The following is a 19469-nucleotide window of genomic DNA, read 5'->3' as shown; positions in this document are numbered from 1 at the left end:
CACTTGGCTCTGAAGAATGGAGAACAGCTTAGTTCTTTAATTGCTCACAGTTTTTCTTCTTATAAGGGACTTCTTACAAGCATAGTAAATACAGCAGTTAGAAACGACAGCAGTGCAGGAAAAATAGTAAACACTCTGTGTAGAGATAAGTGACAATTTTCTTCAAGCTCCTCTTTGAAATAACGTAATAAAAGGAGAAAAAATATTTTTATATATATTTTAGTATGTCTAGAAAGTAAGCATGAAAATACAAAACTGCAGCCATTCTGCAGCCAAAACTGTATTCTGTGTCAAGCAGCATTTTTTATGAAATATGAATTAATATATCTCACAGTGTGACTACATAAAACATCTAGCAAATTGAAATAACAGTAATTTCACTTCCATTTTACAATAGAAATGTATTTTCTCTCAGATAATTTGTATTCAGTACAGGTAAACCAAGACAAACAGTACCTGGTTCCAGGTAACATCTGAAAGTTTTCTGAAAATATTTGTTGTGTTCCTTTAACTCTTTCCTGTTTTACCTTTGTTTTGTCCTAAAATTATTTTGCTTTGCAAATCTTTAAAGAATGCGCATATTTCTAAAATAGAACTCCTCAGAGTTGACAGCAGGGAAGAGGTGTTGGATTATCATCCCTGCATCACCCCTTTGTCTTCACTGCCTGCAAGTTGGGATGTTGGCCAGCACCACCGGGTTAGCCACCAGCTCTATCCTCTGTCCCTGGCAGTCCTTCACATAAGGATCCACTGAGCAGAACAGAGCTCTCATGTCTCTACTGCTGAGAGAGGAAGGAGGTAGAGGGGCTCTGAGTGCATGGAAGCCAACAATTTACCTTTCATCATGGAGTTTTGCTGATGAGAACTGGCAGGTGGGAGCAGCCTCTCCCAGTCACCTAAATGGCACAGAGGACGAGGGATATGAAGAGATGAGAGAGTGAATTGGCCATCTTCCTTCTCTGGGAGAGCCATCTGCTACTCTGGACTAGCACAGTTAACCCTGTAAGTCACCTGGCATACTGTAAAATAATATTTGGAGCAGATTAGACCAGAGGTTTCTCTGGGAGAATAGCCTGCATCTGATAGGGCTCAAAAGCAGGTACATGAGGGAGAACAGAGAGAACATGCCTTGATAATTCTTTCTGAATACACTCTGTATTGCCATGTGTTTTCAGTTCAATGAATTCCTCTTCCATCATTCTGTGCAGTCTCTCCTTTAAACACATTTTTTAGCGTTGGCAATGTCCTGTGACCCATGATTCAGCTACCTGTTCCATAAAGAAGTGTCTTGTTATCTCTAAATTCTTTCCTTTTCCGTAATATTAGCAACATATAATTATTACTTCTAATGAGTTCTTGATTTCTAATAATTTCTAATAAGTTTATGATCTGTTTTTTTTAAGTTGCTGCTAGATAACAAGCTTGTCCTTTGAGGGATACATCGTAGCCCCCAGTATCTCACTTCTCTGATTACTAATGGTCAGTCTAAAGCCCATCATTGTTACGTTTTCCAATATGCACCACTGTGGGCTGCATTCTCCTATCCTTTGTTTCAGGACCTGTAACTGCTTATGTTTGCAAGATCATGTCTGTTTAGTTTACATCCATGTCTTTGGTGGGGGTCTTTTTCAAAAGCTTTTTGGAAATGAAAGTATGCTTAAACAACAGGGCCATATTTATCCATGCTTCTTGATCCTGTCAGGGATTGCAGTAAGTTTTGAAACAGGGCCTCCTTTAACAGCAGCTCTGTGATCCGTTTCTATCCAGATGTGTTTATCCACGCAGTACTTACTGCAGTTGTTGCTAACTTCCCTGCAACAGGTGTACCAGTTTATAAATCCCCAGTTCTCTTATAGGACTTTCTTTTTTTTTAAAAACATTTTTAACATTTTTTTAGTCTTCCTGTTCTAAAGCAGCTGTAGATAATATGGTATAGACCAGGGGCAAATCAGAGAATTAATCAATGAGTTTCCTTAGGCAAGATAATGTGTGAGCCTGCTGATTTGTTACTGTAACTGTACGCAAATATACTTCTCTGTGGTTTATGGCCTCAATTAGAGACATCCTTTGATGAGGAGACCGAGGGAAAAAAAAAAAAAGGAAGGAAACATCTGCTCATGGCTTGGACAAGCATACTCTTTACCGAGTGAAAACTGGATGGCCAGGCTCATGGAGTTAAATCCAGTTGGTGGCTGGTCACAAGTGGTGTTCCACAGGGCACAGTACTGGGGCCAGTTCTGTTTAATATCTTTATGTGGGTGAGAGGATCCATTGCACCCTCAGTCGGTTTGCACATGACACCATTTGGGCAGGAGTGTTGATCTGCTGGAGGATAGAAAGGCTCTGCAGAGGAATCTGGACAGGCTGGATCAATGAGCTGCGGCCAGTGGTGTGAGATTCAACAAGGCAAAGTGCCGGGTCCTGCCCTTGGGCCACAAGAACCACATGCAAAAAAGAGTAACCCCTTTCCAACCTCCCTTGTCTCCTAGGTCAGTTCTATCTGCCTGATGGCGAGAAGGTCATGGCGAGGGGATCCTGAAGGTCCTTTGTTTTGGGTAGCTGGCTTGCTATGCTTCCCATTCAACGCCCCAGGCTTGGGGCAGAGTGACTGGAAAGCTGCTCAGTGGAAAAGGACCTGGGGGTGCTGATTGACGGAGCTGAACATAAGCCAGCATGTACCCACAAGAAGGCTAACAGCATCTTGGCCTGTATCAGCAATAGTGTGGCCAGCAGGGCCAGGGCAGTGATCATCCCCCTGTACTGCACTGGTGAGGCTGCACCTCGAATCCTGTGTTCAGTTCTGGGCCCCTCACTACAAGGGGGACATTGAGGTGCTGGAGTGGGTCCAGAGAAGGGCAAGGAAGCTAGTGAAGGGTCTGGAGCACAAATCTGACTAGGAATGGTTGAGGGAACCAGGATGTTCACTCTGGAGAAGAAGAGGCTCAGGGGGGACCTTATCACTCTAAACAACTGAAAGGAGGTTGTAGTGAGGTGGGTGTTGGTGTCTTCTCCCAAGTACCCAGTGATAGGATGAGAAGAAGTGGCCTCAAGTTGTACCGGGGGAGGTTTAGATTGACATTAGGAGCATTTTGTCACAGAACGTGTTGTTAAGCATTGGAACAGGCTGCCCAGGGAACTGGTGAAGTCACTATCCCTGAAGGTGTTTGAAGAATGTGTAGACGTGCTTAGGGACATAGTTAAATGGTAGACTTGGCAGTGCTAGGTTAATTGTTGTACTTGATGATCTTAAAGGTCTTTTCCAGCCTAAATGATCCTGTAATTCTAAGGAGTTATCTCATACTAAGAAGACAAGAACATGCACTAAATCCCAGTATTTAGAGAAGCATTCTTAGGACTTAAGTAACACTTGCAAATTTGGAAAACCTGAAACTCACATTTCAGTACTGGCTTTATTTGCCTTCAAGTATGTATTTGTGGTAGTCTTTAATTACCTGATCTGATACCATTGCGGGTTTTTGCTGCTTTATCCCATCTGACCTCCTCCTCAGTATGCAAAAGCATATAAGGACGGCAGCATCTGACTATGAGGAGCCAAAAAAACTTCCAGTTGCCAGACTTTCCAGGTGTTTTAGTTTGAAACCTGAATGTTGGAGGGGATGTGGTAATTTACAGTGTATTTTTATTTAGTTCCTTTAAGATTTCAGAAAACAGTAGCTCAAGTGTTAACCTATTCTGCTTTGTCTTTTGTGTAGTGTATTGTAAATGTGTTTGCTTTTTTTTCAAATCTTCTTCCCCTGTACTTCGAGGAGACTTCCAAGCATAGCTATCCAATTTCTTTACCATCCTGGAATGTGTATTTTCTAGATCTACTGATTGATATATATGTATGTTATTGTCTAAGGTAGTCCTGCACCTGTTTGTTACCAGTAGCATTATTGACAGGATCTTAATTACTTGTTATATGTCCATTGTCTTAGGGGTCCATTGACTTTTAAGAAACACTTCAATTAAGCCGTTTTAAAATCAACATTTATTTTGGTGTCTTTTTTGTCATTAAGGGATCTGTTTACTCTTTGCAATACTTATTTTTAAAAGCCTTTCTTGTTCCTACTTTTTTTTTTTTTTATATCGTTAGCTCATCCTGCCCTTCTGCTTCTTTTCCTTTTGCTCTGTTGATTTCTTCATTTCTCAGTGAGCTTTGTCCTAACCTCCAGTCCTTTGAGCAGTCTCTCAGGAAATTATATTGACTGCTTCCTTTCATTTTTATTTTTCAAAGGAACCGTAGTCTGTTGCACTTTGTTTCTAATCTTTCAAAGGTTAGTCTCCTATTTTGCTGCAGAGATATTCACTGTTTGCTCCTACTACATTCCCAGTTTTCAAAAAAAAATTCAGTGTTGTATTTTTCACAACAAATGGCTTATGTTTGTGCACATAGCCTCAAGTCAATTTGTTCTGCACTTAGTAGTTAAATACTAGTTGGGACTGCAAATGCATAATTAACTAGCTTTCTAACTGAAGTACTGACTACCTTAAAACTTAGTGGGTAGTAATTTTAGTGAAAATTATTAAAGTGCTTTAAATTTAGGTTAAGTAAGGCTTAAATAGAAGTGTTAATAGCTTATAGATGCTGTCATAAATTTGCGTACATATTTTCAATGATGATCCAGCAGTCATATAACTCACATGACTTCATTTCTATCCAGTTCACTTATCCTCCATGTACTTTGAGAATGCTGTGATAGATGGATTTGTCACTCAGGAGATAACCTTGCAAGTTTTAAGCTCAATGGAAGTATAACGAATCTGAAAGTTGGTACAGGATTTTTTACTCTCCAGTCTTGCGGTTCACAGGGGCGATTCCCCTCTGTGCCTTTTTTTACGGTTGACCCCCCCTTTGATATGCAGCCTAGGAGTGTTAGCTAGCTGGTACTTTGCATGGAGCATCACTTCTGTATTGTTATATGCATGTTTGCATGTTTCTTGTATCTTTATACAGGGTTTTAAGCATGTTTGATAACCTCCTGTCTTGAAAAACATGTTTTTAGTAATAATGAAAAGTGGCAATTCCTTAGTAAAGCTTAAGTGACAACTTATTTAGAAATAATTCTATAACAACATTCTTACTGAAGAAGGAAGTGGTTTCTTCATAGTTCTTCACAATGGGTAATATAAAACGTTATTGTATCTGCTGTGACTTTAAAAAAAGAAAAGCTGGCTCTTAGAAGTCTGGTTCCTTTGTCTAGTTGGTTTTTAGTTAATGTGTTCTTTTGGTAACTTTTTTATCATTTCATGGGACTGTATAAAGCACTTCACAAAAAGGAGGTTAGTGGAAGAATGTAGACTGTAAAGTGTTCTAAAAGATGTGGGTTTTGGTCCCAGTGGAGACTGACACTCCAGCCTACTTACTGTAGCTGGAATGTATTGATTTTCTTCTCCCACATTTTAGCTGCACCACTGAATTAGGTATTGTGAAGTATCTCTGCCTGTGAAGAGAAGAAAAACTGTCATGAACTTTTTCATCCAAACAGTACAGCATTTCAGACTAAACCTGATTGAATGGAAAAGTCTGTAAGGACTCGTAAAAACCTTGTAAATCAGCTCCCCTCTCGCATTTTTTGCTCTCCAACAACTGTTCCAGTAACCTTGAGAAAATATGATAGGTGATATTAAGATATTGATTTTTAAATCTTTTTGCATTAAAATAAAAAAATAATTATTATTAATAATAATTTTTAAAAAATAATAAATACCTGAAAACTATGCATTCCTGTGGCATGATCTCCTAAGGTTATCAAAGTAGTCTTGTTCAGGTTTTGAGCAGGATGTTCAGTTACTCTTATAATTGGCTGATGAGTAGGTTTGGACCTAACTAAAATGCCAGTGTTCGATTTTGCAGTGTCCTCTGTGAAGATAAGTCACCGTTTACCCTGTCTTTAGAGACAATTTTCTAAAAAGGAAACTCGTGGGAAATCATTATGCTGTTTGTGTGTCTCCCTTGTTGGAGAGCATTATCCTGTGATATTTTAGCGCTGTTTTCCACTGCATGATGGCATCTAGGTAACGTTAAGGCAGAACAAGTCCCTTCGCAATTTTATGACTATATTCTACTTGCTGTAGGAGAAAAGATAACCAACAATTAAGTATTTCAGATGTCACTGTAAGAACTAATCAATTAAATCAACTAATCAATTAAATCTGGAGGAAACATGATTTTATAAAACTGATAAGGTAGAAAAATTGGGATTTTTGTGATTTGTGTTACATAATAATTGCATCTTTTTGATGAAAAAGACATTTCTGCTGATGTAAGTACCAGGCTTTCCCTTGTGTCTGTTGTTTTGTTTTTCTTCCTAAAACATACAGTAGTTCATTAAAGTGTGACAGTAACAGATAAACACCCTTTACGATTTTTTAAGAATATATGGCGTCTATACTCTTAGTTTAGCTGAAATCAATGAGTTTGAAAAATGTGTTTCTGGAGTCACTTCCCAATCACTTGCCAGAGGTTTTGGAAGTTTTTATTTATTTTAGGTTTTGGTTTTTTTTTTCTTAAGTTAGTCTACTTAGCACTCTGGGGCCCATAATTGAAACTCATTGCTATGGTCTTGATACAGTTAAGATTAACTGGAAATTCACATTACCAACAAGCTAATTGTGAGACTATTTCTTTGAAAATATCTACTACGTTTCGGATTGCAGAGCAAACAGGTAATAATCATATTTACAAGCTAATGACATATATACACTTGAACAAAGGCTACAGTTGAGCATATCACATCATAAATTATTGACAGTAGTGCAGAGACTTTACCTTCTGGTACCTTTTATAATCAGCTATTATTTAAAGATCATCAAGTTTGCAAAATGTATGTCACAAGTTTTCAGTTAGACGTTAAAAGTCAGTTCTGTTATGGGTTGCCCCACTTAAATTAAGCCGATTATGTTAACATTTATTTCTGATTTAAGAGTATTTTTTTGAACAACTTAAATAGGAAGCTAAGCATGCTTATGTTTTTCTCTGGACATCCACTTTGGGCCACCAGCAGATGTAGGAAATGCAGCTACACAGGCACACCTGATCTAGTAGGGCTGGGTTTTTTTTGTTGTTGTTGTTCCCAAGGTTTTTTTCTCTTTTCCTTTGGTTTCTACCATGTATATTAAGTGGATGGATTATACACTGGCCCTTTTTTATACCAAAGCAAATGAAGTTAAGCCAGAAGGTAATTTCCCCCTTATCAGTATAATTAACTTGTACGTCCATTTATTTTTTAATTCCTTAAAATGCATGTCGCATTACATCCGTTGAAAAAATCCTCATTTGTTCAGTGCAGTCATTCCTGCCTTCATAAAGTTCTGGAAATGACAGAATTCCCAGTCAACAGAGGCAACATCCAAGATAGAGCACAGTGCAAATTGCCTTTGCTTCTCTGCAAATTCTACATTTTCAAGTTTATTGATCACCAAAGCAGAGTTATTGACAGTTAACAAACTATATGGGTTAGCACAATAAACCAGATGCTATTTCCTTACATATTTTTCTGAAATACATTTGGTCAGGGCAGGGTTAGCAGCTCTTGGGTTGACTTGATGCATGTCATATAAAAAAAAAAAAGAGAAACAGGATAAGATATTAATCTGGAGTGAGTGGAAGTAGAAACGAGTAAGAGGTGTTGGGAGCTTTCGTTTTATATAGTCATGTATCCTTGTCTTCCCTGACAGTCACTCTTCTGTTGAGCAGCCTCAGCAGGCAGCTCAACTTTTGGAAGAAGCTGTCAGTAGTGTAAGTATGAGGTTGCATGTAAGTATTGTATGCCCTTAAATATCTTTATATAACTTTTTGCAGTTCTTCATTGCATATAATTATTAAGATTATTTATTTGAGCAAACAACATGCATTGTTATGCAATTCACACACCTTCTGAGTATGCACTCACCTACACCCCTCCTTCTGTGCATAACCTGAATGCAGAACAGGATAAATTCTGCAGCAGCAGAGTGCTGACTTTTCAGAATGCAAATGAAATGGCATTTTTTTAATGCAGCATGTTCATACGGAGGTGAACTGAAAGGCTTAACACTTGCCAACATTTCAGACCTCCCTGTTTGTTACATCCACCAAAATCTAGAACAGGAGATTTCAAAAGCTGCCTTTTTCCTGTTGGTTTGGTTTTTTTTTTCAGACTTGTTAGTGATGTCTGCAGCTGTTGAAGAACTGTAGATTCTGAATTCAGATTTGCAAATGTAACATAAAAAAAGAAGCAGTTCTCAAATATCTTTGTTTTCAAATGGTTTCTCTCTTTAAGTCTATGCACATCTTCCTGAATTTTAACATTAACTGGGTTTTCATTACACAAATAATCAAACCATTCCCTATAAAACCTACTGTAAAATCTAGAGGAACTTCTAAATGTCTCTTCCAACCTATTTTTTTTTTTGTAATCTTGTTATTCTCTACATCCTGTTGTGTCTCCGCAGTGCTAATTATAATGTAAAAGAATATACACACAGGAGTAAGTTACCTCCTGAATGTAAGAAGAGTAATGTTTCTTCCCACTGCCAGTCTTGTTTCTTCTCTAGGTTTGTTTCTTCTAACATAGGGTGTGAAAATGATCAGGATGGATGTGGATAGCTTTACTTGCACAAGTTGTTTGATTTATAAATCTAGTGAAGTTTCTTCCGTGCATACATCCTCTCTGGATCAGGACTTTATGAAGGAAGGAAGGCTTTTTTAGGAAAGAGCTTGTGGCTTTCATTTGCATGTGATGTGTATTATCAGAATATATGGCAGTATGAACAGTAAATAAATAAGGGCTTACTCTTTCAGGTGAGACATTGGTTGAATTTATGAACTATTCTGTTTGCCCCATGAAAATGATCAATGATTATTTTTGGTCTGCTTCTTTGAAACTGTCAGAGATCTACTTTTTTCTTTAAGAGTCATTGTTTCATGATGAACATGCACTTGAGAATCTCATTTATTTGCTACATATTTTTAAGAATACTTGTAATTAATTTACTGAAAATTGTAAATCATCTAATCAATGGAAAACAAAGGAGAGTGGAGTCCAGTCTTCACGTCATTGCTCTGGAAGAATGTGGCATGTCTAGCCAGCAGCATTTGGTCAGAGCTCTGTCATTAGGAGTCCCAGTGCAGATAGGAGTATGTTGTAAGCTCATCTGTCAAGCTAAGCAAAGAGTTTCTTTCGCTTGTTGGCATTTACCAAGGCATGTATTAATAAAATTGCACCAAATGGAGACTTCAGTTTTCCATTGGTGTGGCAGACAGGTGAACATAAAAGCACTGTGTTATAGCTGATTTATGCTTTAAATAAACGGGATTTTATTCACAAATCAGTGTGCCAGTAACTTAGTTCCAGATGTCTCTGCTTGAGAGACATCTAGCTTAGCACTAGTGATGGCAGGTGAAAAACAATGTAGTGGCATGAAGTGAATGTATTTATATGTGATTCATTAAGAACTGTGGTTTTCCTACTGAAATGAAGTACTCCAAAATGGGTGTAAGAATTGAAAAGTGTTGCAAATGGGAAATGTTTTGGTAGCTTGAATAAAAATGTCTGATAATTAAGATACTAAAAGATCTTGGGTATTTATTGTGCCTTTTCTCTTTATTTTTTTACAGACAGTTGTTTTAGAAAATGAAGAGCTCCCTAAAATATTTCTTGATTTCCTGAATGTTCGCCATGTACCTAGCTTGCCAAAAGCAGAAAGCTGTGGGTAAGCTCTCATTTACTGAAAAATACATGGAGACCAAGAGGCCCATATTCACTCAGTGCTGACGCAATTCCATTGACTTAAAATGGTCTTTCTGCCAACTCTAACACTGTAAAATAAATGGGCATAACGTTCAGTTAAGAATGTTTATATCCCCAAAATGTGGTAAAATAAATCCAGACTGTTCAAAGACACAAGTGAGGTTTCATGTAATATTCTTAGGAAAGGAGAGTTTAGATGGGGAAAAACATGATTTTCTCATAGATCTTGAAGTATCTACTGAAATGTACAATACTCATAAACACTCACTAAAGTTGCATAGAAAACCTATGGACATAGTAACTGCACAAAATAGAAGTTCATTCTATGCTCCTTCTATGATCTCCCTCTGTGTGTTTGAAAATGGGGTCTTTCACCTTTCTGATGACATCAACCCAAATGGCCCCATTGCCTTTCCATTGGGAAGGGTTCTTGATCAGGGTGGGAGAAGGGAATCTTTGTATGGTCAATGTAATGACTACAGAAACACCCCAAACAGTGTAACTGGAAGCTCTGTTACCATCTGCAGCTGTAAGCTTTGTAGGGAAAGTAATTTCTTTTGCCATGCAGGCTGAGAGTTGATAGTCCAGCAGAACTTGCTCCCCAGAAAGCTATGTGGCTCTTTCCCACTTCAGGGGAAGCTCTGTGGATCTGCAGTGGAGAGGAGGCCAGGTGAAAAAAGTGGAAATAATTTTGAGGCCCTCTATACACTGGGAAGCATCTGGCCCAGGGCAGTCTCCAGAGGGACTTGGAAGCTTACAGACTTGTACTTTCACTTGCAGTGAATAACGTCAGGCAATACCTTCAGTGGGACTGTACCCCAGTGCTTCATAGACAAAGAGATGTGCTTGTGAATCTATTTCAGTAAAATAGATGCTGTCATTTCCAAGTAGAGGTTGTCATAAAAAGATATGATCTCCCACAGTTATTCCATCGCATGACATTACACAACTACTGACTATTAAAAGATTCCTCCCTTTGATGGTTCTTAAAGGATTTGTTTGCTTTTTCTTTTTAGTGTAATTTTGTTTAACCAAAGTTTCCTCTCACTTTACTTGCAGCTCTTTTGATGAAACAGAATCTGAAGAATCAAGGTAAGCTTGATGCCTACTCTTTCTAGGACACCAGATTAATAAACTACTTGAAATTATTGGTGTTTACTATATTTGTTCAGTGCAGTTGACAAAATGGCAGTAGTATAGTATTAAAATTAGATGTGTTTATAATCATGGCTAGTTTCATCAGCTGTGGTAGATCCATCCATTTGTAGTGTGAATTGAGGATCCTTGTATTGAGAAATTCTTTGCAAAACCCTAATAGAGTACTGCTAGCTCTGAAATAAATTTCTGGGAATGTTTTTACCCATTAAAGTATATTTTAGGTAGCAGGAAGATTTGCCAGAAGGAAATGGAGGTTTGGGTTCTCCACTATGTGTTTTGACAGGTCGTTGTATGTACCTGGTTGAACTACTTGGCACATGCATGTACAGAGCAGAGGAAAGAGGGCTGGTGAGGGATGTCTGTACTGTGGCCAGGATGCGAAACAGCCCTGCGAAGGGCTACCAAGGCCTGTGGTTGTAGGTGATCTTGCAGCCTGCATTACATGAGGTATCAGGGAGGTCTCAAAGCCAGCTACCAGCTGCTCCTCCTGACACACAGCCCCTTCACCTCAGCTTCACATTGGCAATTTTGCTGTGCAGCTGAGGGGCGGTGAGCTTTGCTCCCAGGAGATGAAGCCTGCTCTTTCTGGGCAGCACTGATGTGCAGAAGCACACGGGCCACGGCTACTGCATGGCTCAGCCACCTCACTTTATCAAAGCTAGTTTGTACAATATTCTGTTTGCTGTCCCTTGATACTGACATCTCTGTTCTTGACCTTTCCAGCAAACTGTCCCACCAGCCTGTGCTGCTGTTCCTGAGGGATCCATATGTCTTGCCTAAAGCCAATGGTAATCAAACCTGTCATCTGTTAACAGTGCTTTACTGCTCTGACCCTGCACTGCATAAATCACATTATTATTATTAATATCAGCCTAGTCAGATGACACTGGTCCAAAATCTAATAACCTGCCAATAAAACGATAGTTCTTGTGTAAGAAACCATTAAAACACTAAGTGGGGTGGACGATTTATAAAAGGGTGGAATTTTCTCCCCCAGTTCTTCTCTCAGACATATCTACTGAGAATTCAGGTCAAAAGAAAAAAAAACATTGCCTTTCTTTTCTTCTTGTTGACCCTTTGGGCTGTTTTGCCTGAAGGATTTGAACTTAGAGGCACAGTCCTTTGTAAGTGCTTTTTCCCTAAACACCAGTCTATCTCCTGTGAGCATGTTTGTATTTCCATTTGGATTATTACTATTTCTTATCATTTATAACCTCTAGTGCTCTTTTGGGGGAGTGGGGAGGGAGAAGAAGAATGTACAGTTTGATGTATTTCACAGGAAATTTGTGTTAACCTTCATTTCTTTTTTGAACCGTATGTGGTTCAAAAAAGTGTCTGAAAGAGCTTTAAATAAGCCCTTTTTTCTTTTTGCCTTTTTTTTTATACAAAAGTTCTTTGCATTATTAGTTCAGAGAACTTACCTTCTGTCTTAAATGTGTGCAAGTAAAACAAAAAAAAATCATTTTTAATACTGCGTTCCTCGTTGTTTTATCATTTTACTTGTTTGAACTGATACTTCTACTAAATCTTGTATTAAAAATGTAATTGTCCTTTCAAGGGAGAATTTTCTCCCAGAGCTGCAAAGTAAGGGAGAAATTGTTTCATTTGTTGAATTGTTGAATTATTTGTTTCATAGAAAATACCGTATTGAAATCAAAAGGGAGGTTCTTTAGCTGCCTTGAACATCATAAAATTTTTAAGAGTAAATTTAGGAAAGAACACTGTTTGCTTGAAGTTCCTTAGCCAGCGAAGTGTACTTCATTCACATCTTCTCAAGATGTATATAAATACCTGAAGGAAGGGTGTAAAAAGACAAAGCCAGGCTCTTTTCAGTAGTGCCCAGTGGAAACACCCTCACTGTGAGGGTGACTGAGCCCTGGCACAGGTCACCAGAGCGGAGGTGGAGTTTCCAACCTTAGAGATCCTGAAGAGCTCTCTGGAAATGGTCCTGGACAACTGGCTCTGGGTGTCCTTACTTGAGCAGGGGGTTGGAGCAGATCACCTCTGGAGGTCTCTTCCAGTTGCAGTCATTCTGTGATTCTGTTGTTTTTTTCAGGCTGTTTTTCAAAACCATAGGGACCAGGCTCACTTATTTTGAGAGGTTTAAATAGTCTCCCTGACTGGCAATGTCCACTGTAGCTAGTGGTGTGGCCCAATGGTATTGACCCTATAGTGTCTTACTGAACTTGAAGTTGGTAGTTCTAGAATGAAACAGTGGAGAGATCTTGTGTGACCAAGGTCCACATCAGAAGACACATTAAAAGGTCGTTTAGTTTTTAGTCATTTAGACTTGACTTAGGACTGGTATGATCACCTGGGCTGAATGCACATCTGAGGCTCCAGCACACATCAGAAAATCAATACACCAAAGCACAGGTCATGGTGAGATTGTCACTTTACAAGATCACTCCTCACCCAAGTGACAACGCAGTGCAGAAGGACTTGCAGAAATACCTCTGTCTAAAAGTTGGTCCAGATGCTACCTATACTGGTATTTAGAGTGGATCACAACTGCATGTTTTAATCTTACTGTTTAATGCTCCTCTTAATTGCAAACTTGGATTGCTCGAGAGCAGTGTGTAAATTATGAACATAATCTAATTCCATATCATTCATGAGAGAGAAAATGGATTTCATAGTCAGTTACTCTGAAAATGCAGACAGCACTTCTTAATGTTTTCAGCTAACATGTAAGGTTTTGCTGTAAGACTTCTATTCAGGATTTTGCAGTTCTGTGATGGTCTTCCTTCCTTAATATATGACTAAGGCTGAGTTCCCTTTTCTTGAAATCATTAGGAACTTCATAATGAATTTTGTAACTACTCCATTAAGTAGTCCGTTACTTGGATTAAGATAAAGGCCTCTTCTAATGCATGCCATGTTTAAATATTAAGTAGGCCTCATTAATGACATCTGAAACAAAAGACTTCTACGGCTTTTGCCAAGTCATTTTCTGGCCTTGATACACAGTATTTAGATTTCATGTGGCACATGAATATTCTTTGTATTTTAAGACCCTAAAGCATCAAATTCATTTGCAAGTTACTCTTTAATTTGAATTAAAAAACAAATTAGAATGTGAGTTGTAGTTTAAAAAGGGAAGAAAACCAAGTCTTAAGTCTAGAGGCCCTACTAGTTAAGTCTAGTTGGAAAGAAACAAAAGTTTTTACGGCTTTTACACACTACCTTTAATTCTTTCATTTTCAGTTTGCAGCACAGAGAAAATATAGATGAGCATTCTAAAATTGTCTTTCAGATCAGTTCTGACTTTGACAGACTCTGATTCATTTGTAAAAAAACAGCAAAGGTTGTTCAGATTGTGACCAAAAGTGTCCAAATGAATAATTATTCATTTTGTGTACTCTTTGAAGATGATCTGTGAGAGTTGTCTGGCTCAGAAGTGTTCAGGAGTTATTCCTCCCTGGATACAGGAAGGGCTGTGTTCCCACAAAAAAAAAGGAGATTGTGTATTTATGGGTTTGTTCTTTTTTTAATGAAATAAACAGTTCTTTCTGCAAGATAATACTTGGAGAACACCTTTTTCCCCCCTTCATTGCACTGTTACTTGTCTTCATAAACTATCATCTTCCTATTATTCTACTGACTGAACTTAAGCATTTTTGAGTTGCAAGGCAACTTTGCAAAAATAAGACTCACAACCCTCATTGATTTTTCACACTCGCTTTTTCATGATGTTTCTGAGTGCATGAGCACATCACCTTTTGTGTAAGGTGGCCACTCTATTTTTAGGGGTGGGGAAAAAAAACCAACATGTACTATTTTGAAGAAAAATTAATTAAAAATATAAAATGCTGCAAATTTAAAATGATGCCTCAGAAGCTAAAAAATGGAATCTCAGATTTATTGTCACTTGTTCAAAAACTGCTCTGATGATTATTTAAGCTGTGTCAGTATCACAGATTTGCAAGACTGTGCTTAGTGTATTTATACAATCAACTGAAATTAACATACTCGAATTTTTTTAAGCAGCAAAGCCTCACAGTAAATTTGATAAAGTTGCATAATTTTTTAAATCAATACTCATTTTCCTGTATATTCTGTATGTTATAGAAGAACCAGTAAAAACTGGTTTCTGGAACTGCAGCATTTAATTTGGAAGGAAAGCATCAGATTGCCCTTACAAGTGTACTTTTAATAACATTAATGACAACAGCATAGGGTTATTCTGCCAGGGTGTCTGGGGATAGCTGAGCTTGCAGGACTTGAGGAATCATTATTGGATTCAAATTATTAACAAGTAATTTATGACTTACTATGAGAAGTTGGGAGAATTATTCATGTATTGTTCACAGTGGATGTTGCAGTTTTTTAGAACTTCCTAAAATATCTGTTTGTAACATCTTTAATACATTGGAATCACCTTATTAATGCCAATAAGATAACACTTAGCTAGTAAGGACTTTTTTTTTCCTTACCAAGTCCAAATGTACTTTTTGCTCAGTATTTTTATCTCCAGAAATATTTTAATGAAAGAATAAGGGGCAACATCCCACCCATATTTGGTGACCTAATTTACCAAGTATCTAATGGTTTTTATAAAAGTTACATCTCCTCATTTTGAATAGCCTGTGGGCTGATAGGTGAAGGAAAGATCTGATTAGTGTGGAAAGTTCTGTATCAGAACAGGTTGCCCAAAGAAGTGATAAATGCTCCATGCCTGGCAGTGTTCAAGGCCGAGGTAGACAGAGCCTTGGCTGACATGGTCTAGTTTGAGGTGCCCCTGCCCATGGCAGGAGCTTTGAAACTAGATGATCTTAAGGTCCTTTCCAACTGTACCCAGTCTGTGAGTCTATGGTTCTATAAACAGTCTGTTCTTGTAGGCCAGTCCATCTCCTAGTGTAGCAGCAATCATAAGAGGTGATCAGAAAATCTTACTTTTAATGCCCAGTGATTTAAGTGAACCCTCCATTACAAACGCAGGAGTTGGTGCATTTGAAAAATAGTTTCACTTCAGTAATGTACATTCTCACATTCCCCTGCATGGAACTATTACTGTGTTCTACTGGGTAATTCCTTCATGCTAAATCTAACGTGAAAATTCAGTGCCAGTTGCCTCTACATTTGTGGTAAGAACATAGTGGGTTTTTTTTAACTTCAGATATTAATAGGATGACTTTTTGTAACACATGATGTTTTATGTTGATTAGACAGGCTGAAATTTTCCTACCTCATATAATCATCTCTGACTGTACAGGAATCCTCAAGTCTTCTCAGTCTAAACATTTCTGTAAACCACAATGGAAAAACAGCTTTGAAGTATTCCCAGTAGCAATCTTGGAATTTCTTCAAGTATATTGAGATTTTGTTAGAAATTGAATTGCCAGTGTAATCCATCCTTCTTGTGAGAAAAGATTCAGATAAAGAGCTGGAGCCTAGCAGCATTAGGTATTAGAACATCCCTTTAAATCAATAAGCTACAAATCTGGCAGCGCATTCATGCAATGCCCAGTGCTACACTAAAGTGGCTTTAATGCTGAAACAGCATTACTAATGGCACATCCCCAGCACGGATAAACAATGGAGTGATGCAGTAACCCACATTATATGAGGCCTTACCTAGTTAAGTCTCACAAAAACATTTATATTGTGCTGGCATAGGTAAGAAAGCAAAGTTCTTTCTTTTTTCTTTTCAGATGACTTTCCAAACATAGTTATAGAAGGCATTCTACATGGAATATTTTATCCTCATTTACTGCCCAGGTAGAAGTAATGTGTGGCTAGAAGAAGCTGAAGCAAGTCTCCGAGTCATGTGTAATGGAATTAACAGGAATAAGTATCTGAGACGTGAATATTATGCTCAGAAGGGAAAGGCACAACCTCAGGTTAGGTTCAAGCATTCGATCTTTCTAAATAAAATCAGTGTCACTACAATTGCTGCTTTAAAAAAGATATGGAAGCAACAGTATTGAAATTATTTATACCTTTATATGTTGACATGCTCTAACTATTTAACACTAAAACCTGAAAGTCTTACACTGAATTACACTAACCTTTGAAAAGAACTGTAAGCTTTACTAATTATTACTGTAATTTCTATCCTAAATTACACTAAGCATTTTTACAACAGGATTTTTCCCAGCATATTACCCATTGCTGCCACTGGATAGATTAAAAGTGCTGGCACTTAAGAGACTGTGTGAGAAATTGCACCAAAAAAAAAATAGAGACAGAAAGCAACTTTCAAAATTTAGTTAATTTCTCTTATTTTGAATCTGCTTCTTAGCATCAGGTTGGAAAAGAGCCAGTGCAGCTGTATGGAGTTCCTATTGGAAAACATTGCTTCCATGTTTTGGAATACATAGCTCGCTCTCAGGAAATTTTGCAGATTTCAGCTGAAATGACTTTATGTACCAGGGGATTTTCAATGGCATTTACGCATCTCCATTCAGTTATGACATCTAATCTGTGTGTGTTTACTCTTCACATCAACTTGCAGACTGTAATCCATATCTTAACATTTTGTAAGTCACAGGGCACACAGCTCTGTGGTAAGCTAAAGCAAGAATATGATTAAGTAGTAAATTAATAAAACTAAAAATTATAGATGTATAATTATATATATGTATTTGTTCAGATTTTACTGGAAATTTGTATGTGTGCTACTTGACTTTACAAAATAAAGTACTAGATGAATGTACTGCTTCAGTGTGTTTTCTTTGCATTTCTACTCAGACATTTCTATTCAGAGACTTGTGTCTCAGAGATGGTCTCACAGATACCTCCACATGAAGCACAAGAAAATGCCTGGTTGTCTGCTCATTTAAGACTCTCAGCAGTATGCTATGTGAGCATGATAGGCTCATAAAAGTGCATGTTTTGGGGGAAAAAAAAGTCATCATAATTTCAGAGCCAGTAAGTCACTGGGCTCAGAAAAAGGAAGCGTTGCAGAAAAGCCAGCTGGCAAAGCTAGGCAGGTACAGCAGTCTGGTCCTGGCAGCACATGGGTTTAGAAACTGGCTGGAGTGATGAAAATGTGGGCCTGTGACCGCAGCACTTGCTCAGTCACCAGAACCCTCTACATTGTCTGCAGATCAGCCGCCAGAAAAGCTTTTAGCTACCTGCAAAAATTGAGCTATTTTAGGGAGTCTGAGGCTCTCTCTCTCTTACTGCCCAACACTTCCCAGAGAATTTTACTTGAAGTCCTAGAAATAAAAATTAACAGTGGTTAAGATGGGAAGCCTGATTGCGTAGTACTAGGCACATTCAAAGACCCTCCTCTAGCTTTGTTTAAAGAGGACAGTAATCCTTTCTCATGTCTCTAAAAAAAAGTGTCAGTATTTACCCTCATGAGAGGCCCCAGGGCTGCAAATGGTGAATCAGCAGAAGCACCCCCTTGAGCTGCAAGTGACCTGTCACAAGGAGCAGAGGAAAATCCCTGCCCACAGTGTTTTCCTGTTCCCTTACAACAGGGCTGCGGGTAAGTACCTGCAAGCTCTGTGCTGTCCCAGTTCACACTCTCCCCTGCACCACAATCTGGATACCTCACGTGGGCATCAGAACACCCTTCAGGAAACCCATCACCACAAAGGTTAAGTGGTTGTCCTGCGTTCAGCAGTAGCAGTCATGTTTCTCCTTTGTGGTAGCTGGTGCAGTGCTGTGTTTTGACTTCCAGCCTGGGAACAGTGCTGGTGATACCGATGTTTTCGGTTATTGCTAAGTGATGTTTACCCTGACCAAGGACTTTGTGAGGCTTATGTTCTGCCAGGGAGGAGGGGAAGCTGTGAGGAAGCAGAGACGGGGCGCCTGACCCAGGCTAGCCAAGGAGGCATTCCATACCACAGCACGTCATGCCCGGGGTGGGGGGTAACTGGGAGTTACCCGGAAGGACACGGGCTTCCGGGTAGACTCGTTTCTTGGCTGGTGGTATCGTCTTCTCTTCCCTTGTTATTTTCCCTTATCATTGTTTTAGCTGATAGTAGCGGTGGTGATTTGTGTTGTACATTGGTTGCTGGACTGTTCTTGTCTCAACCCATGGGAGTTGCACTCTTTCGATCCTCCTCCCCGTTCCTCTGGGAGTGGGGAAGGGGAGAGCCCTGGGTTGGGGCAGGGGGGGGGCTCGATTGTTGTCAGCCTGGCACCACTCACTGGGAGTGAGTGAACAAGTTGCCTGACTGGGTTTAAACCACGACAGTGGTGTACTGTAAACTGTGCAGGTGGGTGCATCTTTCTTCAGATCCTGGCATCAGTTCTTGTATCCTGAGTTTTGAAACACTGGAAACTCAAGAAAAAAAAATCCACATCTCTCTCATTAAAGAACCTAACAAACTCAGGTGTCTCTAAGTGTTACCTTATGCTGACCTTGTTTCAAAGCTACCAGTTAAGCTGTCAACTTGAGTTATTCAGAAGCATTACAAAAACAGTGAACCTGAAGTTGCATCTCTGACCTAGAGCAAAACTGCAAAAAATCATAACTAACTTTAGCTAGGAGTTACAAAATTCACTGTGCTGTAAAGCAAGGACTCTTCTGTTTTAATCAGTTTTTAACTGATTATCATAGAATCATAGAACAATTAGGGTTGGAAAGGACCTTAAGATCATCTAGTTCCAACCTCCCTG

At 38.7% G+C, this 19469-nt stretch overlaps 1 protein-coding gene across 4 annotated transcripts in view; it reads left to right on the top strand.

The window, feature by feature from the left end:
* The window catches only part of SNX24 (sorting nexin 24), a 93850-nt gene extending 76308 nt beyond the window's left edge, over positions 1–17542 (top strand). For all 4 annotated transcript variants that reach the window (XM_061468675.1, XM_061468672.1, XM_061468673.1 and 1 more), the window contains 4 exons: positions 9602–9696; positions 10794–10826; positions 11616–11680; positions 16547–17542. In XM_061468675.1, coding sequence (XP_061324659.1) covers positions 9602–9696; positions 10794–10826; positions 11616–11680; positions 16547–16617 — 264 coding nt within the window. In that variant the 3' untranslated portion in view covers positions 16618–17542. The remainder of the gene's footprint in view (positions 1–9601; positions 9697–10793; positions 10827–11615; positions 11681–16546) is intronic.
* Positions 17543–19469: the final 1927 nt, after the last annotated feature.

Source organism: Pezoporus flaviventris, unplaced genomic scaffold (genome assembly GCF_033815535.1).
Source record: "Pezoporus flaviventris isolate CSIRO_AGI_PZ_B2104156 unplaced genomic scaffold, CSIRO_AGI_Pfla_v1 ptg000050l, whole genome shotgun sequence".
In the NCBI taxonomy this organism is placed as follows: Eukaryota; Metazoa; Chordata; class Aves; order Psittaciformes; family Psittacidae; genus Pezoporus; species Pezoporus flaviventris.
This window is presented reverse-complemented; position numbering and strand designations above follow the sequence as displayed.